Source organism: Conger conger, chromosome 7 (genome assembly GCF_963514075.1).
Source record: "Conger conger chromosome 7, fConCon1.1, whole genome shotgun sequence".
Lineage (NCBI taxonomy): Eukaryota > Metazoa > Chordata > Actinopteri > Anguilliformes > Congridae > Conger > Conger conger.
In genome coordinates, this window is record NC_083766.1 from 34,146,745 (window position 1) to 34,173,335 (window position 26,591).

The 26,591-nt window shown below is 40.9% G+C and overlaps 2 protein-coding genes across 4 annotated transcripts in view; one reads left to right on the forward strand and one right to left on the reverse strand.

The window, feature by feature from the left end:
• On the reverse strand, positions 1-19,000 carry ccdc83 (coiled-coil domain containing 83). Its single transcript, XM_061249383.1, has 9 exons — positions 18,908-19,000; positions 7,261-7,429; positions 6,772-6,939; positions 5,928-6,019; positions 5,552-5,620; positions 4,923-5,044; positions 4,738-4,829; positions 2,132-2,277; positions 1-165 (listed from the first exon to the last, which is right to left on the reverse strand). The coding sequence occupies exons 1-9, from the start codon at positions 18,998-19,000 to the stop codon at positions 1-3; spliced, it is 1,116 nt and encodes a 371-aa protein (XP_061105367.1).
• Positions 12,934-26,591, forward strand: part of sytl2a (synaptotagmin-like 2a) — a 25,630-nt gene continuing 11,972 nt past the window's right edge. For 2 of the 3 annotated variants that reach the window (XM_061250200.1, XM_061250202.1), the window contains exons 1-6: positions 12,934-13,023; positions 18,743-19,099; positions 21,053-21,204; positions 22,605-22,728; positions 24,205-24,274; positions 24,479-24,587. In XM_061250200.1, the coding sequence (XP_061106184.1) occupies positions 18,999-19,099; positions 21,053-21,204; positions 22,605-22,728; positions 24,205-24,274; positions 24,479-24,587 (556 nt within the window). In that variant the 5' untranslated portion in view covers positions 12,934-13,023; positions 18,743-18,998. Of the gene's footprint in view, positions 13,024-16,180; positions 16,277-18,742; positions 19,100-21,052; positions 21,205-22,604; positions 22,729-24,204; positions 24,275-24,478; positions 24,588-26,591 lie in introns of those variants that run through there. The other variant, XM_061250201.1, reaches the window with a different exon arrangement.

Consider the following 26,591-nt stretch of genomic DNA (forward strand, 5'->3'; position numbering starts at 1 on the left):
CTATTTGAATCTGCTGAGGATCATGCTGGTGGTGACGGGCCAGTCCGAGGTGATCTGCTGCAGGCCTGGAGGCAGCGTGTCCCAGGAAGGGGGCACCCGGTGCAGAACGGCACTTTGGCCCTTCAGAATCAGCAGCTTCAGGGCCCCCAGGTGTGGACGGTCCTGCTACAGAGAGAGAAGAGGCACTCACACACTGAAGACCCTTCCTGTTTGGCTGGCTATCAGCTCGCCCTTCCCCCCGGAACAAGGAGGGGCATTGTTTCTTTAAGATATCGCCCGACCATCGCTCTCTTCCAAGCGATGCCAAGAGGAAGCAGGCTCTTGGAGACGACTCCACAGGACCTCAAACGCAGGCAGCTTGGCTAAGTTAGCCGAGCTGAAGTCTGTAGGTCAAGGGTCACTAGGTGTGAATAGGTAAATTGCATTTTTGGTGCAGCCGGCATCGTTTCTGGTTGTGTGCGAATGTGTTCCGGAAAATTCTAAGGGCCGTGTCGTGATGTATCAGAAACGTTTGGTGGCAGGACCTTTTTATTTAATGTCTTCTCACTCATAATCCTGACTAACACATGGGTTCCCTGTTTCTGTTTCAGTGCTTTCATCCTTGTGTTAAAAAGGCTAAACATTTACTGTAAGGTGATGTCGGCATTTTCCCCAAGATACTGATCCTGCCTTTGGGGACTGATGTTGAAAGCACATCTCAGCTTAAGAGTAATTGCTCAGAAAACAAACACCGTGGCAGTACATGAATGTAGCCCCGCTGTGCTGCCTCGCAGCTAAAGCTGACCTGTATACACGCACTGAACACTTTATTAGGTATTTATTAGACTTATTTTTTAGACTTTGGCCTTCTGCTGCTGTAGCCTATCCAATTAAGAGGTCTGATGCATTGTTTGTTGCACCATTCTCTGCAAACTCTAGAGACTTTTGTGAGATCAAACTACCCTGTCTGGGACCAACAATCATTCCATGGTCAAAGTCACTTCGATCACATTTATTCCCCATTCTGCCATTTGGTCTGAAATCCAGCTGAACCTCTTGACCATGTCTGCATGCTTTTATGCATTTAGTTGCTGCTACATGATTGGCTGATTAAATATTTGCACTAACAAGCTGGTGTACAGGTCTACCTAATAAAGTGCTCACTCAGTGTACATGCAGCAGCCGATGAGGCTGGATCGGTGTTATCTTTTAATCTTTCAGACTGAAATGTGCTTTACAGTAAAGATGTGTACACACACCAATGTGATTCATTGTTGGATTATGTCCCTCAGCATTATAGATCCTTGCAGTATCCTCGAGTCAGACAAATGTAGTCCTTGGAGATAAAACCAGGTTGCCACAGATTACCTGCCTTACAGAATTTCCACAATATTTTTGCCTCCCTGTACTTAAATTCATGTCCTGTAATGGTGTGATTGTGTATTACAATTCAAATTTAATCTTAAGAATTTACTATTATTTTTTGTTAGTGTAGGTCATATTGTGTCTCTTCATGCTCTGTTATCACGACAGATATTGTGTAACTTTTCTCCAAGTCCTTACTGTAGCTTGTGTCACTGTTTCTCCCAGGTACAGTAAGTCTCTCACTCACACATGATTCACACTCATTTTTACTGCAGAGATCCACTCCACAGCTTCCCATTCACCAATTGGTGAGCACAATTTTAAAAAAATGTAAAATTTAAACCTTGAAAACATGGAATGAATATATGCCTAGTATATTTTACTATATTTCCATATTTGCTCATTTCACTGAAATGCAAATGACTGGCATTAACGGTGGGTGATAAATCTAATGAGTAAATGTAAAGGTGGCTATACTTTGCTGGCAGTTAATGCTGCACTATGTTCCCATTACTTCAAAAGCATAATTCACTCACAATTTCCTGTCTCGTGAGTGGGCCCAGTGCCGCAACACTAATAACTCAATGAGAGGTTCTGTTTCGCAGTGCTATCGGTCCAGCGGTATACATCAGGGCATATCCAAGGGGGCATTTGGCCAGGGCAGCTATAGGATGAGGTCTGTGAAATATTAGCCCAGTCTGGCTTTGGGAATTAAGCCTTTCTGTGTGTCACACCACTGCTGGGGCCCCTCTCCCCCTGAGCATAAACGGCCCACGGTTTGGCTTACTTGAAAGTTGCCCTGGCGGCCGTACAGCAGGTTGCAGATCTGCTGGGTGGAGGAGGCGGCTGACTGGGCGCTCGGCTGGCTGCTGCTGGTGCACGGCTTGTCGCTCTCCGGGGCCTCTGGCCACCCCGGAGTCCCGTCTGCTTCCGCTGTGGGGCGGGGCGAGGAAGGGGGAGAGGGTCAGGCAAAGCCCAAGGCTGCAATATGCTTCAGGCCCGTTTATAGTCCAGCTACAGAGTGTTCATGAACCAATCATAGACTGTGGTTGTTTTCCTAGTGCGAAAAGTATAAACGCACTCCAGTCGCCCAGAGTATAAACCAAACGTGGCTGCAATGTGGTCGACATGATGCTCTGTTGCTGGGATGCCCTTCGAAGCCCGCATTTGGTGCTGTGGCTGTCGTGTTCTCTTTCCGCCTGCGTGTTTAGGCTGTAGAGACGCCGGCCGTCTCGCAGGGAAGTGGGTGTGTTGTGACTGATCCTGACAGGATGTGACTCAGCGCCACCCCTTGTCCACATTCCCAATACCTGATACTGAGCTCAGAGCCCAGCGGTCTGTCTGCCTGCTCTGGAGCAGGTGCCAGGAGTGCACACCCACTCCCTAATCACCAGGGAGCCTATTGTATGAGCAAGCAATACAAAGCAGGGCTCTAATACTGCTAGGAGTGGTGAATGTGTAGCATGGCATGACTGATCATGGGCTGTATGGCATGTTATTAGTCGGGTGTATACGGTAACGTCGGTATACAAATTAAGTCTGGGATTTGAATGATTTGCCATTCAGGATGCAGCTTAAAGGTACAATAGGTAATTATGGACTTCTAAGTCAAGAGAGGAATTACAGCAACAAACACACTCAAACCGCAACATTGTTTATCCCACCCCTTCTCTGTGAACAAGCTGACGTTGAAACACCATTGGCTGTGGCAATTAGGGCCAATTCTCAACCAATGAGCTTGAATTATTGTACAGCTATATGATGTTTTGGTGCCGGCCCATCAACTGCATATTTTGAAACCTGAATTTAAGGACTATTAATACAGGCAGAGTTGAGTCAACATTTTCCCTTTTTCAATGATAGGAAAATGGGATTTACAAGGCCAATAATCTTACAAATCTTACCTATTGTACCTTTAACAATAAAAGCATCTTCATAGAGTGGAGTGCCATGAAATGAAATGAAATAAAATTTTGAACTTTGCAGTGTCCCAGTCTTTCACAGTATGCAAAGAGTACTGTGTGTCTCTACACTGTATTGAGGGCTGGTAATAATATTATGTCTAGGCACACATGGCATTATGAGGTTGGAACAAATAATGAATTAGACCACTTCACTGGCTAGAATATTGCTTGCAAGCTGCAGCTTGGTAGAATTTTCATCACAAAAAAAGCTAGTGTCCATTGTTTTCTCCAATGTGCTAATACAGAGAGACTGAAAAGGAGACTTTGTGGGTTTTCACTGCCTTTTCACAGGCTGAACAGCATTACTTGTACCAGCTGAGCACAAGCAACCTGCTTTTTTCAGAGGCAGCCATAACGCCCTGTAAAGTCATCCTGCCAGACAGCTGAGCTGAATCTAAGTGTGGTTTGGCTTGGTTAGAACTGAAAATGGATACCTCCGGGAAATCTCTCTGGAGTCGGTGCGTATGCTTTTTGTTCCAGGCTTGCTCCCAGTTAAGTAGACTTTAATTAGCTCATAATTAAGTACTTATCTGGATTTGATCTCACTTCAGTATTGGATGGTTGGTTGAGCTGATGAATAAGGATCACGTTTAACAATATTTATTTTAGCAGATTTGATTGAGTTTATATTTATGTTCTGTACATCAGAAGAAGTTGTAGGTTTTGATAGAATAGTTTAGATAGCCCCTCAATCTACAGTAATAACCCCTAACGACAAAATATAAACATGTTTTGTTTGTCTGATGACAACTATGTTTAGAACAGCATTTCCTGTGTATTTTGCTAGTTTCTGGATGTGATGCTCTGACTTATGGTAGAACCTATGCACTTGTAAGTCGCTTTGGATTAAAAGCGTCTGCCAAATGACTAAAATGTAAAAAATGTAAATGTAAATGTTTTTAGATAAAGTGTGCTGCACACACAATAAAGGGGGCAAAAAGTGAAGGGTCTGAATACTTTCTGCCATTGTATGTACTGAAAAAGTGTCACTGATGTTAATTGAGGTTTTGATTCTCAGGTTTCATCAGTTGTATTGCAATGAGGCAGTTTGTGAGCTAAGACACCGTTTTCATCAAATTTCTTGTTGAACTTCTTTTTTTTTCTTCCTTCCAACAGAACTGGATACAAGAGTTCAGTTGTAAATGTCATGATATAGGATCGTGCGTTCAAGCCTGAAAATGTAGTCCAGCTATCTGCAATTCCAAGTTCTAGAAATTTGCACTGGATTTACTGTGTGGATTGTTCTCTCTTGGACTATTCTCTTTCAGCGTACTCTGAGCGCCACCTTGTGGCCTTTCTATAGCACAGTCTTGCGAGGCTTCTTAAGAGGCCTCATACAGCAAAGGGACACAAAAACAGCTGGACTGGAGAAAGCACACATTCACAAGTAACATAAGCTATGATTTACAGATGGACGGGTGAGGTTTACCTGGTTTTCCCATGATGCCCTGTTCTATGGTCTCTCCTGCGGTTTCTGACTCACACACACTCAGGCCAGGTTTCTTGCTTGCAAAGGAGTCACTGTGGGCAACAGACAAATAGACAGGGTGAGACTGCGGTGGAAATCCATCTTACCTTTGTCTGTCTGCAAATGGACAGGCTGGCCCCTAATACCTGAATATACTGGAGTCGCTGAATTCCAGATCAAACAGTAGACTTAAAACTGTCAAGTTGTCCTCCTCTAGCTTTTGAACAGCCTCCTCCAACCGTGCAACTTCTAATTTGTAAAAGGAAAGCTGTAACCACAAGACAAAATTTCGTCATTTCAGAGAATTTGTACATGTTACAGAACATATACATGCCTGTGTGGCTAGTAGACAGGCTAATTCAGGGGTGTTGAATTTGTACATACTTTCTTGCAGCGTACAGTTTCATGCTTCATATTCTTAAATGTCATCTCTAAACTACATTACATTACATTACATTACGTTATTGGCATTTGGTAGATGCTCTTATCCAGAGCGATGTACAGTTGATTAGACTAAGCTGGAGACAATCCTCCCCTGGAGCAATGCAGGGTTAAGGGCCTTGCTCAAGGGCCCAACGGCTCTGCAGATCTTATTGTGGCTACACCGGGATTAGAACCACCAACCTTGCTTGTCCCAGTCATTTACCCTAACCACTACGCTACAGGCCGCCCTATACAGGCAGGGATCACAACTCTGGCCCTCCCTTTACCTGGGAGGGTGAACACACCTGACTCCCAGGTAAAGGGGTCACACTACAATGAATATCTACATTACCGCTTTCTTGAGCCACTTGTTCTCCTTGATGGCCAGCCGGCTGTGTTTGTCAAGGTGTTTAATGGCTCTCTGAGGAAAGAGAAAGGCACCATCATAAAAACGAATGATATTTGTTCATTAAGCCTGTGACCTCAAGTCTGAATTCAATAAACATGTTTGCTTAAAATTGTCTTGCTCATCTAACTTAATTCAGTAAGGAAAATTAACTTTATTAAGCTAGTGTTAAGTTTTTAATTCATTCACAAATGCAACTTGCAAACTTTGGCCATGAACAGAATTATTTTAATTAAGGGAAAAAAATACTCAAGTATTTAATGATGAGTGAAAGTTAAAGACAGATGTTTGTGGAATCTGAGTGCTGAAAATGTTTCAGGACCTCTGAAGCGAGATGTTTCTCCTTCTCCATCTTCCTGTCCGTCTTCTTGTCAGTTTTCTTCATGTCCTCCTGCATGGTCCACTCGATGCTCTCTGGAGTGATTCAATAGGCACGTTAAATAGACTTATAGAAATTATTACAGGTACAGTTTAAAGTGCTCTGCAGAAACACGATAGGAAGAGTACTCAAATGAGGCATTAGCCAGCTAAAGTCTTTTGGCTTGTATTGCCTTTAAGGAGAAATTCTGGTTAACATCTCTGCTGCTTTGTGCCCAACAATTAGTAACTAATTTCAGCAAAACTTCCTTCAGCGTCCAGTGGTAATTTAAAATATATATATATTAAACAGCTCTTAAATGTTGTACCATTGTGGATATTAATTTCAATACACCTGAATATAAGTACCAGAAATGAACAGTAGTCTCTGATGTAGTCATACGTAAAAGAATGGACTGCACTTCTCGAAGTACCATCAGATGTCACGCAGTAAAATATCTGGGGCTAAGCAGTATAGATATGTGTGAGGGGTGTGCATGTGTGAGGCTGTATTTGATTATAAAAAATGACGCTTTCTGTCAGTCCGTCATACATCTGTGCTGGTGGAGACATCTGACGGACTGTAGTGTCGTGGTTAAGGTACATGACCGGGACCCACAGGGTTGGTGGTTCGATCCCCCGTGTAGCAACAATAAGATCCACACAGCCGTTGGGCCCTTGAGCAAGGCCCTTAACCCTGCATTGCTCCAGGGGAGGATTGTCTCCTGCTTAGTCTAATCAACTGTAAGGCACTCTGGATACGAACGTCTGCCAAAATGCCATTAATGTAATGTAATGTAATGTAATACCTGTCATCTCCTGGAAGGCACTGTGTATGTGTGTGAGCTCATCTTCCAGCTGCTGGATCTGTTGTTGGTTTTCCTGGCTGCCCAGCAGTTTATAATCCACCCAGATCTGCTTCTCTGTCTGCGAGGCCTTGACTTGCTTCTCCAGACTGGTGAGCTCTTTCTGCAACTCTTAACCCACATACACGCATACGGACGTAAACACACAGGTGCACATCCAAGCATGCATATACACAAGAGCATCCATACACACGTTTGGTACAGTACTGTACTCTCTGTTCTCTGTGCTCTGTTCTACATCAAGTGCTTTCTTTTCCTTCAGAATAACAGCTGACTAAAATATCCCATGACTGACTGGAAAGCAATTTTAGCTGAAATGCACCACCATGCCACATTTAAAAGCACATTGTTTTGCCCGTTTGCAGTGTGGAGGGCATCCGCACACAGATGAGGGCAGGGTACATACGGAGGTGCCTGTCAGGCACTCTGTACCTTCCAGCTGCAGCTCCTGGGTCTTGATGAGCTCCACATTCTCTTGTCGGGTCTGCTCTACCTCCTCCCTGCATGCCACCTCTTTCTGCACAAGCTTTCCCTCATTGTCCTTTAACTGCTTATGCAGAGTCCTGATGTGGCCCAACTGCTCCTCTTTTAGCTGTTGCCTCTATGTGCATAGACACACACATGCGCACATTCACACATACACACACCGACTTCATTATTCACATCATCATCACTGCACTACACACTTGTAAACCTCATCTAATAGCAGGAAGGTACCTGCAAGGCTGCACCTCCATATAGAATGATTCGCTTTAAAGGGCTCATCTGAATACCTACCGCAAATCGTGAACGTTTTGCCACAGAGACCCTGTTCACTACCTATTGGTTTGGGATGGAATTTTCACTAAAGCCTCCCGAGTAGAAAATTTAAAAGGGCAGTGCATATTCAGACTGAAGTTACTTTGAATGCATGCGAAACGCTCTTACTTGATCCTTATATCTTTGGTTCTTGTACTCAAGTAGACTAACTTCTTCTTGGAAATCCGCTACTTCTTTTCTCTTTACTTGAATTCTGGAAAGGTTAGAAATACAAGACATGGCTTGAAAATGGAAGGCAACCAATTCTCTCAAACTTTCTCAAAGTCTATAAACATTTACTGCTACATAAAATGTATATTAGAAATGTCTCAAAGGCAAATATAGAACCAAACATAACAGGCTATGCATGCTCTCAGACAATGACAGCCCATTGCACAATACATTTTTGTAATTCAGCCATATGCTATGAATCAAGATAGACGGGTAGGTAATAAGTAAATCTCAGTGGTTTAGCTAATTTAAATAAAAATAATAATGTCATGTAAAGTTGGCACATACTGTTCTTGTTATTAGCCACCTTCTGCCTCCGAGACATTTCGAATACATATCATTCTTACTGTTAGTCCATAAATAAATAAATAAATTAAAAAAACAGCGAAGTATTGATCTCAGCTAAGTTTAAATGTAAAAGAATCGGCTCCTTACTGGAAAGTTATGAAGGACTCTGCTAACGTCAATTTTTCTTCGTCAGTCTGTTTCTTCTTTGGCATGATTGTCAAGTTTAATTATTTTTAACGCGGGGTATAGCCTAATAAGTGTCCAGCGAAAATATTGACCTGGCTACAGTTCGAACTGGTACCAACTGCCAAATATGAGCGCCAAGTCAACCAATAAGAGCCATTGTTAATTCATAAATGTAAACAATGGAATGTTTAGTGAAATTTGCCTGTTTTTCGGTGCCGTCGTGGTCCTGCTCTTATCATTGATTGAAAGTGGGTAAAATGTGCGTTTAAAAACCACAAGTCAGTTTATCACATTAAAATACTCCCAACGTGTTAGCAAGTCTAGTCTACTTAATCAGCAATTAACGTTAACTAGCGCTAAGCTTTGCTGAATAGTTTTCCGCTTGCGTAAATATTGTCTAAGATGTCATTTTAAGAAAATACAACATCTGCAGGTGAATTTATTACGGTAGTGTCATTTATATTTACGTACATTAACTAGCTATCTATGTTGAAAACCTACTTGCACAGCCCTCGAAGATGAAACAAAGCAAATGCTAGGTATATTGATTTGTGTTCTTTTGCTCCCATGGAAACGGCAGTTTACATAGCTGCAAATTAATTCATGGTTGCCTCTTGGCTGCGAGAGTAATTTGATGGCATTATTGAAAGAGGTGCGTAAATGCCCAACTACAAAAACATCAAAACAAAGTAATCTAATCCAAAATGGATGACATTATGAATTTTAAAAAGGCTCCTACAAATTTTAAATAAACAACTAGCTACCGTCAACAGACCTGCTTCCGGGTGGGATTCAAACGTTTGACAGATAACGTTATAGTTCTGTGAGGCAGACACTTCATAAAATGAGGGGATAATGAGCCGATTCAACGGCGCTGAAGTTGCCGGGCATGCTGTCGCGGTTATCATTGGGCATTTGCAAAGGCGGGCTTCGAAACTTCAGACTTTTGCTTGTTGGTTCCATCAAGATAGTTTTGGATTTTATGCTTAACTTCTTAGGCCTACTTGTGCAATAGCTGCTTGAAAATGTAGACTTGCAATAAAGAGGATACTTGTTTGCAATTATTCTTATCTTTGACTTTGACGTGCGGACTGCAACTTGCGGTTGTCACATGCCCTGGGGAGTCAGGAGAAATAATGTAATTTAATATTTCTGTATGGTCAGAAAGCACAAATATTAAGCGCCTCACAGCACTTTCAAATTTAGCAGAATTAAATTATCCACTCTTAAGTGAATAAAAGTATTCTGATGCATTTAATTTATCTACAAGACTTTGCCAGGATTCCTCTGTCATTTTGGCTGCTCTGGCAAGGCCTGATTTGCTGATTGATGAGTTCTTGCTCTTTACAGGTAATAAATATGCCCTCTCGAGTGATGCCATAATTTAGTGATCTACAAGCCAAAACCAAAATCAAAACGATGTTGGTTGTCATGATAGTTCTAAAAAATAATTCTCAGGTGGAGCATTAGGAAGGACTATGGACGGGCCACTGATGGGTGACTGGAGGTTATCGCGGGACTTCCTCTTGTGGTGCCTTGACTGGGAGCTTCTATTCTCAGCCAGACTGGTTTGAGGACTGGTAAAACTCCTCAGAGCCTCCATAGAATGGCAGAGGTGCTGTGCCAGGTGCAGACAGCAGCAACCCCTTTGCTGGTCCACATGGCACCAATGCACTTATCCATCTTCTGTATGCACTGTATTTGACAGTGGTCCCATAACCTCCACAATTCAACCTGACACCCGCTTAGGTCCCTCAGCACTGTGCACAGTGTCTCTGGTTTGGAATTCCCTCAGTGTGCCTTTACCTATTACAGCAGAGTCACATCTGCCAATCACCCTGGATTATCCTTTGCAGTGCTTCCTTTGTGCTCTGCACCATGCACTTTGCCTGCCTGTTGCATGAATGATGGTAAGGCGTAATAGTGACACCTTCTGATGTCTGGTGCCATTTGTCTGCATGAAATCCTTTATTTCTGCTGAAGTAAATGCTGTGCTATTATGGCAGACATTTACATCAGGAAGTCATGTCTAGCCATTAGCTGCCACAGTGTGGCTGTCACTGCCTCGGAAGACATAGAGCTAATTAATCCAACTTCCCACCATTTTGAATGTGAATCTACTACTATTATGAAAACCTTACCATGAAAAGGTCCTGCAAAATGAATGTGGAGTCAGGACCACTTCTTTGAGCTCCACTCCCAGGAATGCACAGGGGCTTTTGGATAGGCATTGCTTGACATTTCTAATGTTAATCAAGCAAGGCCAGCCTGGAAATCTCCAAATCTGAGACTGGTTGAAACTCCACTAACATCAATATCAAAAGCAGTGAACCAGTCAAAACACTGCTGTTCCCTGGTTAACTGAGGGGAGTCGTCTGGCCACAGTTTGTGATACGGCATTGTGCTGCTGTACAGGCTCCTCAGGAGGACTGACTGGGGTTGCCCCATTGTTTGATTTGCTAGTTAGGATTGCTTTGTGGCCCAGTGGTGCCATAGTTTTGTGATCTACAACTACAAAAACAAAAGAAAAATAACAGAGGAAAAATGTTGACGAGTTACATGATCCTGCAAAGGGTTCCCTCACCTTGCTTTGTGCATAAGGAATGTGGTCCTGTTTTTGGCGTGCATCTTTATGCTTGACTGACAGATCAAATCATAGTCTAATTCACATTTCCTGAACAGGAGCCAACCTGTGAGATGGCTGATATGGCACATCAAATTATCCTGGATTGGTTAAGGGATGTGAAACAGGGCCCAGGATGGAGAGCAAGTTGTTACACTCGTTTCTGATGGAATGATGAACTGGCTTGGCAACCCTCTGTATGTTGTAAAACTGTTTCAGTACCGAAAGTGGAACATTATGACGTTTTTTTTGAGTTGGGTAAATATTAATTACGTCTCATGATTCATCGTGGAATGCGGCGGACATGTTTTTTCAAAGATTTATATTTGCTATGCTCCCAATTGACGTGCCTTCATTTTGTTTTGGCCAGTTACAGGCTGGGCACACGCTTATGCCTTTTTTTTTAGTTATTGTGCCTTTTTGGTTAGTTATAGTACATGCAAATTCGTATTTATTATCTCCCTCAGAGGATGTATCTACCATAAGCAGCCTTGTAGGTGGTTAGAAAAATGGTTAATGTAGCATCAGAGGCAGATAGAAAATATCTATATAAATGGAAACAGAACATAAATACCACAGAACTGTATAGGAACAGTTCTAAGAACAGTAATACGTTCTTGTATAGTTCTGTGGTATTTACGTTCTGTTTCCAGAGGGGCAGGAATATTCGCTGGCCAGGTGACCAATCCATCACTGGGCAACATGGCTATTTGCTAATGGTTTATTCAACTGCATGTATGTATGTATGTATGTATGTAATATATTTAAACAAATAAATTAGGGGAAAAAAATACTTTTACTCCTCTTTCTTTGCAGAATTGCTGTAATTCACACAAATTTGTAGGTTTTTGAGCATGTACTGCTTATCTTGTCGCAGCTCTATTGGGTTCAAGTCAGGAGTTTCACTAGGCCACTCCAAAAATGTAATTTTATTTATTTTCAGCCATTCAAATGTTGACTTGCTTTTGTATTTTGGATCACTGTCATGCTGCATAAGCCAATTAAGCTTCAGCTTCAGCTCATGGACAGTTGACTGGCTGTTCCCATTTTCTGAAGAATTCATGGTTCAATATGGTAAGTTTTCCAGGTCCAGAAAGCATCACCACACCATCACACTAACACCACCATGTTTGACTATTGGTTCTTACTATGAAATTATGTATTTGCTATAAGGAAGACATAATGGGGTGTGTCATCCTAAAAACTTTTTTCAACTTTTGACTTTCCTCCATTGACAAGCACAAAAAATGTGTCTTATGTTTACACAGGTTCCCTTTGTCATATATTATATTTTGTCTTAAGATCTGAAACCATTCAGTGTGACAAATATGTAATACTAGAGGAAATCAAGAAGACGGCAAATTATTTTTCACAGCACTGTATTTGGATATGCATGATTTCAGTCCGAAATTGTGCAATAGAATTCCATTCGTCTGAAATTCCATCATTCTGGTTAGCCAAAGCAGGAAATGACCAGTCTGTGCGCTGTATGAAAAACTGTCTTGGTACTGAAATAAGCAGCCTACACTAAAGACATAAGATACTAGTCTAGATTTTTGTATACAAATCGCACAGAAGTCAAACCAACACCAATAAATAACAGCCTGGCTGTATACACATTGTATGTTGGTGCACCTTAAGTAAAGCTTAATTTTTCAACGTAACTTGTAAAGTAAATATGCTATTGTCTTGTAGGCTACTGTATACGGGGAGCCCCCGTCACCCCCAATATATTGTGAATCCATCGCCCCCCTTAATAAGACACTAGGTCCAGCAGTGTCTCTTCCCAAGTTTAAATGAATTCTAGAAGTTTACCCTAGGATACGTGATTATTATGCGTGTCCCATCATTTATTTTCTATCTCGTGTAGATTTTTTTCTGTTGGATTAGATCCAACAGCGTGGCTGCGTAAAACGGTCCATGGGTGTTGACTGAAAAAAAAAAGGCATTATAACTAAAGTCCTTCCTCTTATCAGCTAGTCACACGGTGCTGCGCACAGGCTTGGAGGTTCGGTATGCTTCTGTGTTTTTTTCCCGAGTTGTCCTCAAGAGAGAAATCAGAACATCAGGTAGAGTAAGCTTTTACCTGTTTATTTAAACCCGTTATTCCCTGGCTCCGGGACGAAAAATGTTGTTTAATAATTATTCGTTTTCCTTTATTTTCTTTCCTAAGTTTATGTGCGAGATATAGAACTTGTACTGACATGAAAACATTTCTTCATGCTAAAACAGGAAATGCTGAACCTGCAGAAGTTTATGAAGCTCCAGCTGTGTTTGGACCGATATGAAACATAGCCAGTGTCAGAAATAACGCTTGGAAATAAGCCAAAGTAGATTTGTATTCAGCTTCACGTCGGCGAGGCGTCGATATTAACGATTAATTAAGATGTTCGATTAGATTGCTAATGATAAGAAGCATTAAAACAAAACGGTTAAAATACTTTCTTCAAACTAACTTTACTGAAAGAAATTCAATACACGCGTTAAAGGTTTTCATGTAGGCTTTTGTCAGTGTTTTTCTTTGATGTTGTTGAAATTTGAAACAGTTGCACAGTGATACTAATTGATTCTTTTCTGGTTTAAGTTGCACAGACATGGGTTCGTGATGAATTATTGCAATATTTATTTTAACACGGTTGTTGTGAATTCGTGTCATACATCACCCAGTTAATATGTCAATAATATACGGGGCACATACGCAATAGCCTACCTGCAGCTCAAGAGTCCCTTGTCCTGTGGTTTTCTCTTCCACGTAATTTCTTCTAAAATACTTTAACTGGATTTTATGTCTTTGCGTAAATACATATGTTTTATATGTCGTAATGTTACTACTTGTTATTTGTCTGTATGCTGTTTTTCAAGAGTAATTGTACTGAAATACTGATAAACTCAACAAAACCCAGTGAACAATAACAGAGTATAGACGTGTAGAGGGGTGGAAATCTAAGTTGAGAGATGTTTTGACAAAACGGCATCGGTTAACCCCAATATAGCCCATGTTTCACCCGGATATGACCTGGCTACAGTGTTGTGAAAAAGTATTTTTCCCCTTCCAGATTTCCTCTATTACTGCTTATTTGTTACACTGAATGGTTTCAGATCTGTAGACAATGTAATATTAGATAAAGGGAACCTGAGTAAACACAAAACACATTTTAAAATTATTACATTTATTTCATGAAAAAAAAAATCAAACACCCAAATCACCCCTGTGAAAATGTAATTGCCCCCTGAAACTGGCTGCACCACCTTTAGCAGAAATATTTTCAACCAAACACTTCCTATAATTTAATATCAGTCTTTAACAATTTTGTGGAGGAATTTTAGCAATTTTTAAGCATCTGGAACACCAACAAACCACAGTGAGGGTCATTATCTCTAAATGGAGATCACTTTGAACAGTGAGTTGCCAAAAATTCTCCAGCACCTCATCTGGCAAGTCACCAAAGGTCCTATAAGAACATAAGAACTGCGGGCCTCTCTAGCTTCAGTTCAGTTCAGTGTTTATGACTCCATACTAAGGAAGAGACCTGTGAAAAATTGGATTTTTGGGAGATTAGCAAGGTGGAAACCACTGCTAAGCAAGAGAAACATCAATGCTCATTTCACATTGACAGAAACACCTGGATGATCACAAAACATATCTAATTATAGAATTTGTTTGGTGTTTTATTGGACTGAAAAGTACCCTTACTGTGATAAAAATACCGACTTTCACCTGATTTGTGTCGTCTATGGATTTCCAAAACATATAGAATGTGAGGACTCCCCAAGCCTGTTTTGCCTCTCCATATTTGACAAAATCTAGAACCATTTCAACCAACAGTGAAGCTGAAGAGTTCATGGCAGTTCAATAGACAGATTATTTGTTCTGAAATATAACATAATGAGTAGTTATTGACCTTGCAGAAAACGTTGTTCCAAAGTTTGAGCTGAGCTGAGCATTGTTTGTATGCTTGGATGAGAGTGTTACTTCATTTGCTTGTTTTATAACTTCAAGATGTAGACAGGTTTTCATCATTCCGAATTCTTAGACACACACTCACAGACATCTGTGCACCTACACATGCCCACTCTCTAGCCTCAGGCATTCTCGTTGAGATATGACAATGAGAAACAAAAAAGTTCAGACACACTAAACACTCAACATAATTTCTGGCAAGAATGTTCAACTAACCTTAGTAGCCTACGAGGTTGAGATTTGAATTGAATTCAAGACTGGAGGCAAGATCAGACAGGCACAGTATAAAATGGAGCCAGTGAGTTATCTCACACGAAGACATTTAAAGAAGCATTAATGAAAATAAAGCATAAACTCTCATGCTCCATTAAAATTCCAAAGTTGTGCCAATCACAAATATCTCTGTATCTCAGGTCAGATTCCCAACAGTAGTCAGAATCAATTAGCTTAATGCATGAACCATTTTTATCAGTGTTTGGTGGGGCCGATTACACAACCAGTCAGAGGGAGAGTGAATATAGGACAATACTGGGACCTGGGCTGCTTGGCTAAAGTGCCTTAGCACAGCTGATATTAGCACAGCTGATATTAGGGTTAGGGTCACTCCAAACTCCAAATGGGTCTTCTTTCATGCAAATATCTACAGTAATCTCTTTGGGACTGTTGTTTACAGCTGTGATGATTTTCATTTGTGCTGACTTTTTCTTTCTGAACAGCCATCCCAATTTGGAAATGGTTTTGAAATTTGTAAACCTGACAGTAATGCTGTGTTAAAACTGTAGTTCAAAGTGCAGTTCTGATACATCAAATAGTCTGCTGAAAAGGTAGATCAAAAGAAGCTATCTCTGTCCATAAAATCCTATTGATACTAGTTTCAGAGGTAACTAACTAAAATACTGCTATAATTACTTTCCTTAGCTGTGTCCTGCGGCTGTAAGCAGTGTGTTTGTTGAAAGTTTGCAGCTTCAGTTATGATATAAAATACGTCATGAGATATTTTGATATGCATTTTATGATGGGTTTTTAAACATGCAATTCTTCTTTCCATATACACCATGCATCGGTGTCTTTGATTGTTGTAGTACACACAATATAATTGCACGTATTTGCATTTATGTTTTGAAGAAAGGGGAAGGCACTGCCATTTCACTCTGGGCTAATAGGAGGGCTTGGCTGGGAAACATACTATAGCAGTAAGACGTCACAGCCCTTCCAGCAGAGGTTCTTGTGGGTGCAGTTTAGTGGGTTTCTTGCATTAATGATGGTGAATCTACAAGGAAGCAACATGTGACATTTTCATCAACCTCATTATTATTTTAGAATGACTGCTGCATTAGCACCATAGGTTTGTTCTGATGCGGGTAAGTTGCTCCATACAACCAATAACTTTTAATAGGCAGATTTGTGCAAATATATGTGGCTGAATTGAATTATTCCTCAAAATGTATCATTTTTTAAATTCCTTCTGGGAAATGTCACACATAGTGTGGCAATGCTTCACTATATACAATTAGATAAGAATTGATTGATATTAAAGGGTGAATTCAAATCCAGTTTCAATTAGGATCACCAGCTCCTCAGCAGTTGATTTGTCTTATTGTGTCCATTTGAAGTCACTCTGGGATTTGGTTAAACTTTGAAATAGATGTATGTTTTTCTAAGACCTGTGTAACAGAGACGCTTTGTTTTCTGGATGAAAGTAGTCAAATGGCAGTTGGCACTCTCAGCAGCTCAAACAAGCAAAGGAATGAATAAATGATAAAACAAGGATCTTGTGCAACTCATGCGCCTTCTTGTTTTTTTACTCATGAAAACAATGTCTCATTGCTATTGAGAGAATGCATCTTTTAAATAAGCCATTTTTTGAATGGAATGGTAATCCACTAATACACATATTAAGTTGGTCCTGACTAGTCATATAACCTTCAAATTTCCATTGGCCCGAACACTTAACCCTTGTCTAATTGCACCAATATGATCTGTATGTATTATATTTATTGTAGTTTACATATTTCGGATTATGTTTTGGTATTAATAGTGAAATTCTGAGTATTGTAAGAGATTTCTTTTTAATGCTTGAAATATTAGTCATACCTGTAGTCTATGGGGAAGATTTTGTGATATTTCTTTTCACGGCAACTCTCAGCTAAGCTTATGTACAACCCAAATTCCAAAAAAGTTGGGACAGTAAATGAACTGCAAATAAAAACAGAAAGCAGTGAATTTACTTTGACTTGTATTGAAACAAGAACAGAATAAAAATACATGGTATTTCATGTTTTACCTAATCACCTTCATATTTAGGACTAAATTAGGCAATTTAGGACTAATAATGTTGTGAAAGTTGAAATAACAAGGTGATGTTAAACAGACAAGGCAATCCTGCTATAGTATAGAAGGAGCCTCCATGAACTATGAACTCCCAAGATCAAGGATGGGTCGAGGCTTGCCAACAGATAGTGGTTAAAGTGCTTGACTGGGACCCGCAAGGTCGGTGGTTCAATCCCCGGTGTAGCCACAATAAGATCCGCACAGCCTTTGGGCCCTTAACCCTGCATTGCCCCAGGGGAGGATTGTCTCCTGCTTAGTCTAATCAACTGTACGTCATTCTGGATAAGAGCGTCTGCCAAATACCATTAATGTAATGTAATGCATCAGCGAATAATCCGGCACTTTGAGAACACCATTCCCCAAAGACAAATCGGTAGGATTTTGGGCATTCCACCCTCTACAGTGCACAATATAGTTAAAAGATTCAAGGAATCCGGTCAAATCTCGGCGTGTAAAGGGCAAGGCTGAAAACCACTTCTGAATGCATGTGATCTGGGACCCCTCCGATGTCATGTGTAATGGATATCATGGCATGGCCTCGGGAGTACTACACCATTCAGTCAACACCATTCACCGCAGCATCTAGCTGAAACTTAAGGCTTGAATATGCAAAGCAGAAGCCATGCATCAGCATTGTCCAGAAGCACTGCCAACTTCTCTGGGCTCGGTCTCATGTGAGAGTAGCACAGTGGAAGCGTGTTTTGTGGCCCGATGAGACAACATTTCGAATAGTTTTTGGACAAAACAGCCATTGTGTCTTCCGGACCAAAGAGGAAAAGGACGATCCATGCTGTTATCAGCATCAGGTCCAAAGACAATATGTGGTGCATCATGAAGTGCAAAATACGGCAACGAAGGCCGAGTACAATTGCACAGCTGAAGACCTGCATAATGGAAGAATGGGGGAGAATCCTGCTGCTTAACTTAACCAACTGGTGGCTTCAGTGCCCAAACGCTTAATAAGTGTTAGTAAAAGAAATGGTGATGTTACACAGTGGTACACTCAACACTCAATTGTCCCAACTTTTTTGGAGTATGTTGCAGTCATCAGATTTTAAATGAGTCTGTATTTTCAAAAAACTATTAACTTCACGAAGGTAAAACGTCAAATAATGGGTTGTTGTGTTTTCAATATAGTACAGGATTAATAGAAATTACAAATCCCTCCTTTTTGTTTTTATTAGCATTTTCCATACTCTCCCAACTTTTTTGGATTTGGGGTTGTAGAATATGCACATATGGTACTAAATTGGTAGCCAAACTCCTGGACGGCTTATTATATGGCTTTGCTTATTCAGTAAGTAAATATTTATGTCAACAACCCCTCATTTCAAATGAGTAGTTACTAAACAAGGATTTTATGACTGTGAAAAAAAATCCTTTTTCCAATGCGCAGAGCTGTCATGAACTGAAGCCAAAATAAGCTGATTTTGTCTAGCACAACTGTCCCGGTGGCGTTTCCTGCATGTGTCCTGTCTGTGTCCTGTCTGTCTCAGGCTGCTGTCTCCTGGCTGGCTGCGCCATTGGCGAGGTCCTGACAAGCTCCGCCCACTTACCATCCGAGTGACATCACAGGGACTGTGAGATGCGGCCCGTCTGGCCAGGGAGAGACCGGGTTTGAGTCACAGCCACGTTAGAGGCAGAGAGAGCACAATAGGTACCGGTACAAGCTCGGCAGGGCCCGGTCGCACACCTGAGACCGCTGAGGACGTGGGGACTTGGGGGGCCCGGGGGGCCCTGGGGGCGGGCATCATGATCGACCTCAGCCACCTCACGGAGGAGGAGCAGGAAAGGATCGTGTCGGTGCTGAAGAGGGACGCCGAGCTGAAGAAGGCTGACGAAGAGCGAATCAAGTGAGTCTGGCCGCCGCCCATCGTGTCAGCCCTCCTACTCGTGAGGCGTTTCTGTACAAACTCTTGTCTGTCCTGTGCTTTAACTCTTCATTTTTAGAGATCCTGGCTTTCTAAGATTTGTCCATACTGGAAATGAGGATGCATGGGACATGTGGCCATTTCATGACTTGAGTAGTATTTACAGTGTGTCAGTGTGAGTGTGTCAGAGCAGGGAACTTCTGTGAGGAACATCTTATGTCTCATCATTCGTACCTTAGGGGCCTGGGAGTATTTCTGTGGACCTTTTCCCCTGATTGAAAAGTGGTTGGGTAATTTTGTGGACAATTTAGAAAAAGAGTTTGGTTACTATATAATGCATGTTGAATTCAGTTCTACAAATCATCTTTTAAACAACGGTCTTTATGACGCAAAGTATTAAGATTTAGAATTCTTCACTGTTGACCATTATTATTTAAATAAATCTGAAACATTTTGGACATTTTAAAAAAGCAAGTTAGGAAACTGAACACTTGTGTAATTCTGTATATTTTTTCATGGCTGCATTGAAGAAAACAGTACAGTAATGCCTGAACATGGGATTTTGTTCCTCTATTAGACTAAGACCTGTGTCTATGGGAACTTTGATGTCTATGGGAATTTGGAGAGTCCCCTCAGAGACAAACATTCATTTCTTTGACATGCTCTTCTATGTTGAAAGAGCTAGGCTTAAATGACAAATGACAGGTTGGGTACAAAGTTATGCATCTGCAAGTATTCACATGTCTGTAATGAAATTGAACTGTTGTTGATTTAATGATTAACTGGCTTGGGCTCAATCCTAAACAAACGCATTAATAATAACCACAGTAGTTCACCTCCTATGGCATTCGTGTTTTCAGCACAGCTGTGCCACTGCCAAGCCAGATGGCTGTTAGAGAATTGTGATTTAATGCAATTCATTAATCACTTTATATGGAAGCCGCAATGGGTAAAGGCATACTGCAAGTATGTTTATATGTTGATAGGGTGTGATGAGAAGAGATCAGAGGAATGCCAGCTGACAGGTTTCTTTTTAGGCCTCTGGTGTAAAGGATTATTCCTGGCCCTGCACCAGTAAGTCTCTCTCTAACCCCATTTTCACATGACCAGTTTGGTTTCACAGAAGGCAGGACTTGTGGAATAACAAGCTGAAAATGTAAAAAAAAAAAAAGAATCTGTGATGAAGATGAATTATATCTGTGTCCATTATCAACAGTGACAGTTTCTCCTGATAGACTGCACATCTTTCTGATGTTTGTGGTTCCACGTTGGCCTTCTCCTGCAGCGCAATTTCTATTTTGTTAAGTACTCTCCCTCAAATGAATTAGCATGTTGTGTGACACAAACAAATAATTTTAGCAAAATATCTTATCTGAAAGTAGCTGCAGGTTACCAGGTAGTCTGTCACCAGGCCACACACATTGCAACGCTGCAGTCAATTTAATCCTTGGGGCGACATGGCTCAGGCAGTAAGAGCAGTCGTCTGGCAGTCGGAGGGTTGCCGGTTCGATCCCCCTGTGTCTGTGGCTGTGTGTCGAAGTGTCCCTGAGCAAGACACCGAACCCCCAAATGCTCCTGACGAGCTGGTCGGCACCTTGCATGGCAGCCAATCGCGGTCGGTGTGTGAGTGTGTGTATGAATGGGTGAATGAGAAGCAATTGTACAGTGCTTTGGACAAAGGCGCTATATAAAAAAAATGCCAACCAACTCCTGCCTCAACCGCTCTGTTTTAGCCAAGGTTACCGTTTGGACAGGAGCTGTCACCTCACCTTGGTGTGTTCCAGGTGTCAATCACTTGCTAATGGAAGGCAACTGTGAAAACCGCAGGACTCCTGCCCTTCCTTTATGTCATAATTTAAAGCAATAAAAATAATCCTGTTCAGACATGTTCCGTTGTTCTCATTTTGATTAACACATTGTTTTCTCCTTACTCAGACGGCTGCAGAAAGCTGTGCGTGACAAAGTCAAGCTGAAATATCTAACTGGGGACTGGTTCTACCAGACCAAGTCGCACAGACACAGGGACCGCATCCATGGGTCGGACATCATTCGTGCTGCTATGCGACAGAGAAAACCAATGACCATATGTGAGTCTGCCAAGTTAAATGCCATTACAGCCACCAGTTTAAGGGACAATTAGGATATTTACAGTGAACTCCATAATGTTTGACATATTTTTTTGGCTCTGTACTCCACAATTTTGTAATTAAACAATGCACATGTGGGGCGACATGGCTCAGGCAGTAAGAGCAGTCGTCTGGCAGTCGGAGGGTTGCCGGTTCGATCCCCCGCCCGGGCTGTGTCGAAGTGTCCCTGAGCAAGACACCTAACCCCAAAATGCTCCTGACGAGCTGGTTGGGGCCTTGCATGGCAGCCAATCGCCGTCGGTGTGTGAGTGTGTGTATGAATGGGTGAATGGAGAAGCATCAATTGTACAGCGCTTTGGATAAAGGCGCTATATAAATGCCTGCCATTTACCATTTACCATTAAAGGTACAATAGGTATGATTTTTGTGCCAACATTTGTTACAACATTTGATACCTTCTTATCATTGAAAAAGGCTCACTTACATATTGACTCACCCTCTGCCTGTGTTTATATTAACTTCAGGTTTCAAAATATACAGTTGACAGACCGACATTCTGTACAATAATGTTTGTTCCTGTTAGCTTTCCAAAACTGTGCATGAGAACCTGGAGGGGGGTTCTCTCTCATTTATAGTATCGTATAGCAAATTTGTTGGCCAGCTGGTTATTTTGATAAGAGCTTTACCACCTTATCAAAATAACATCTTTCCAAAAGGGCAATTCAAACATTGGTCAATTGAGCCTAATATTTTAGAGGGAAAGAGCATTCTCTGAATGTGTGCATTGGGGCAGTACTGTTGTACCGTCCAGAAAGAGAATACTCACTATTTCTTGTTGTGTTTTTCTCAGGAAACATCTAACATCATGCACCTGTAATGCATGCCTCTGGTTTACTGAGAGGATTAAATAAAACATAAGAAATTAGGAGAATGAGACTATTTAATTATCTAGAATATTGTATTTCTTTCTGCACTGTAAGTGCTTTCATGTGCAGTCAATGTGCTTCCAGTAAACAGTGCAGTGCTTTAAATTGTATTTACTTTAGGTATGCCCAACTCGTACAAAATAGGAAAGTTCAAGAATAATTTTGACCATTTCTTTGTGAAGGGTTATAGTTTGCTTTGACTCCTATACTAATGGAAACACTGTCCTGCTACTGCTACTCTATGTCTCCTATGGTTTTGACAATGTTGCTATAACTGTGCCCTGTGGTATGTGTTTTTTTTCTCTGTAATTGTATTACTTGATGTTTTGTCTTGTGAATTTTTATTATGTCTTGTTTTCTGTGGGTTTTTTCACAAGGTAACTATAAACGGACCCTGCTTTGAACCCTTGACCCTTGTTTTTGTCACTACAGCTGTAACTATCACCTGTCTGTCTCCTGTATGTTTCCCTGCAGTGGAGATCACCCAACTATGGGCAGAGAAGCCCAGCTTCGTTAACAGTGAAATTCAGGATATTTTTGTTCCTGCGGAACTCTCTGGACTAATTGATGAGCCGTCAGGACAGCCCACAGAAAAGAGGTGACTGTTTGATGCCCTTTGATCCACACCCTTTGACAGACAGCATCACCCTCTCTGCATAGCACATATCAGTTTCACAACCTATCTATTTAGTCACAGCCACCATCTAGACAAAAAGAGAAGGGAGAAAAAGGAACAAATACATGACATATTCCTTGTGTCTGAGACTATTGTGTCTAATATTTTGTATAACATTTGTTTTTTGCAATTTGATTACCCTATTTCCCTCTTTTGTTGTCTAGAAATGCATTTTCATAACATGGTGGTAATTATGTTGTCAGGTCATCATGTAATGTACATACCAAGATGGGATTACTAAAGTGATACAATGTATTCATGACATAAGATATGATATCAAGTGATATCATGGTTATTTTGTAAGAATAGCAACTTGAAAATGGTTGTATATGTATAAACCTTTTTTTCAAGATACTTGTTGAAGATTGTTGTCAGACACACAATTTCTGCTTAGAAGTAAACGGCCTTTCTTGGATGAAAGCCTTTCTCCTTGATTAAAGAAACTACATTTATCTACAGTAAATAGAGGCCTCACAAGTGAGATTATATAGGTACACTCTGGCTCTGGCATTTAAAATATTCCACAACATTGCATGTTGATAATCCACAACATTGTATGAAAGCTCAGAGCTTGGCTTTAAAGCAAGGAAGGCATTAACATCATCTGCAGTGAAAATAGAATTAAATGAGAGCATAAGCTGAAATACTTTAATGTAAAAATGTTCAAATGTAAAAGCGTTTAATGCACAAATGCACACTCAATAGGGTTCAAGTTATAAACACACTGATGACTAATATCTTCTGGGGGCATGGAAGAAGTGAACAAATCGTGAGATGAAAGAAAGAAAGAATGAATCATGTAAAGTCATTTAGATGTGTTTGCCATTGTTACACTGAAAGCTTATTCCTGCTGTCATAGTGTTTGTGCTCTTGAGCGGGCTGTGTGCTCTCACATGTGACGGAGGACCTTGAGGAGATGCAGAGCCGTTCTCATAGCCCCCGTCATGCTAATCTGACACATTCCTGTTTGGGATTTGGGGAGGGCCGCCACTTTCTCATGAGGCCCGAGCAAATTGGTGTGATTGTGCAGCGAGAGGCGGTCAGACAGAAAAGGCAGACCTTACTGTGGCTTGTACGCTCCACACCGTTAAGCTGCTTCTGGGTTCAGAGCTCACGTGCTCCTGATTTGCTGTTTTTCCACACCGCTACCAATCACATTAGAGTTGGAATAGAGCAGTATGGCTTCTCTCGATCCATGGAAGCAGGCTGAGGTATAACAGTCCAAGTACATGGACCAGGAGGCTTTCGAAATAGCGAGTCAGCCAACGGCAAAGTGGAATTGTATATATTCCAGAAGTCTTGTTCATATTTATTAAAAGGCAACTTGGCTTTTAAATTAATCCAGTGTACATAAATCTTACTAATACTGTATTATTTAATATACTGTGCTTGCTATAGGTCGAGTGCCAGTCATTCTCCCGATGTCCAGAAAGATGGAGTGGTGTTTCCCCTGCAGTCCCCCGCCAAGGTATATTAAATCATATGAATTAATTATATGAATGATTTTTAAACATCACTGAACATGCCCGTCCCTTGCTACTCATGCTCATTGACTTAAATTGCAGTAACTTTTTCCTGAAAGCATTTTCTGTTATTCAGAGAGGTAGTGCTCTGCACCCAGGCAGTGGATGACATCACAGATCACTGGTTTTGTCTCTCTTTTTGGCTGAAGATGAGAGAGAACCCTTTCGACAGTGTGTTCTCAGACTCCGAAGCTTCAGAGGGGCCGGGAGAGCAGTTCATCCATTGGGAAGCAGAACAGATCTTGGGATCTGAAGAAGGTGAGAGCTCTCTATAGTAATTGTGTACAACGGTCACTTCTGTCAGTGTGAGAGCACTTCACAAATGTGATTACCTGTGGGAAGGAACACCACATTGCAGCAACAAATAATCCCGACTGAGATACCTGCATTCTGAAAGCAGGTGGAATGTCCAATATGGGGAAATTTATACAATATTCAACAAAACATAGGGAGTAGCCCAACTAATAATATTGTTCTTTCAACATTGCTCTAACATTATATGTGATAATATTTCAAAAATGGTACAGAAAGGTGGTGTAAACATTGTTTTTCCTGGAACCACACAATAAAATGTTCATCTCAAACTAATAGAACCTATTTGAGTCCAGAAGGGATATAATGTATTCTATTAGAGTAAAATGTACAGAGTTGTTCTAACGCTGACTGTTTTGTGGTGCTCCTGGTAGAAAGAAGCCCAAATAAATAAATAAGCAGCTGAGAGAAAACATATATGACTTCTCCAAACAGATAATGGCAAATGAATAGAAAACAATCAACAATTCAGTCTTCTCTTTATTCCTGGAATATCACAATCTGGTGTCTACAGAGCTCTGGTTGACATGACAGGGTTTTTGATATGGTAAAAGCCTGAGTGTAATGCTGTTTAATGTCTTCAGTGATACTGGATGTAATTATCCCTTTTCACAATGTGAAAAACATATAAATCAGTGAAGATGTGCATGTAATCATCACTAATCCTTTCATTTTATGACCATATGAGCTGATTCACCAGCACCTTCAAAGGTCATCGGTTTTCAAGATTTCATTTAGGTGACAAAGTTTTGTATTGTGTTTTCAAATGAGTGGACGACTTGAAGGACATACTATGAAAATAATTTCCGTGCAAACAAAAAGTAAGTCAGATCAATCTATCCCAAAGCTCATCTTGCCTTTAACCTTTGGCTGTGGTTTCTTCCTGTGGTGAAAACGCTTGTGGCATGCATCAGTCCCTTTTGCATTAGTGGTGTACTCGTGTTGCTGTCATGTAGTATACATCCATGGCCTGGCACTAGAACAAATTTGCTCACACCTCATCAGCAGGTTAGCTACCATATGGTATGAATATTGTTGAAATTAGCTCTACTTGAAGGGAAAGGGACCATATCTGCATGTTTAGTTAACCTTCAAGCCTATATACACGGTATCTATAGAGCACTGCAGTTTATGTTTAACACAAAGCAAGTGACATAGGTATATCTCCTTAGGATAGTCATTCAGTAAAAGACAACAATAGCATGGTGTAAATCCATGTGGAAGGTCTGTGTTTGGCCCCTGTTTGTTCATCCGTTTTGTGGATATGCGAGGGGCCCCTTAGAAGAACAAGAATGTCATTAATGTCACAAAAATGTAAATTCTTAAAGATCGTCATTGCGATGTTTACATCTAAAACAAAAGCACAGATTGTGTGTGTGTGTTTTTTCCACCCCCTTGGATTAACCTGCAGTTTCATGCTTATGTGCATAACAGTTTTATAACTACAAAGTAGTGCTGTAGGATTGTTTTCACTGTTAAATGTGGACATTGCATGTTTGTCTCAGTGTTTGTCGTTAGTGTTGCACGGTGGAATTGAGCTAATGAACAAGATCTGAGAAGATTATGCAGGAGCCATGTACCTCTGTGCTTAGGCAATAAGCTGCACTGCATGACTAATGACTGCATGCATTGCTGGAATGTTTTCTAACAGTGTTTTTACAGAGAGAAAGTGTTAGTGATATTTGAGTGCGCCAGCCATCCTAAATTCATCAGGTCTCTTTGTCTTTCATATTGTGGAAGGGATTCATTCATGTTACATCTGCCTGCTATTTCATTGCACATTTTCTTCGTTACATTATGAATCTATTTATATTTGCCTATATATAGTTCCAAATGTACTGGATTCATAATGACTGCAGAAAAAGCATTGTGCCTTCCTTCTCTCTCTGCATTTCCTGTTTATCTTTCCTTCGTTGTTTCCTGTTGTTTTTACAGAGCTGTTACCACCAT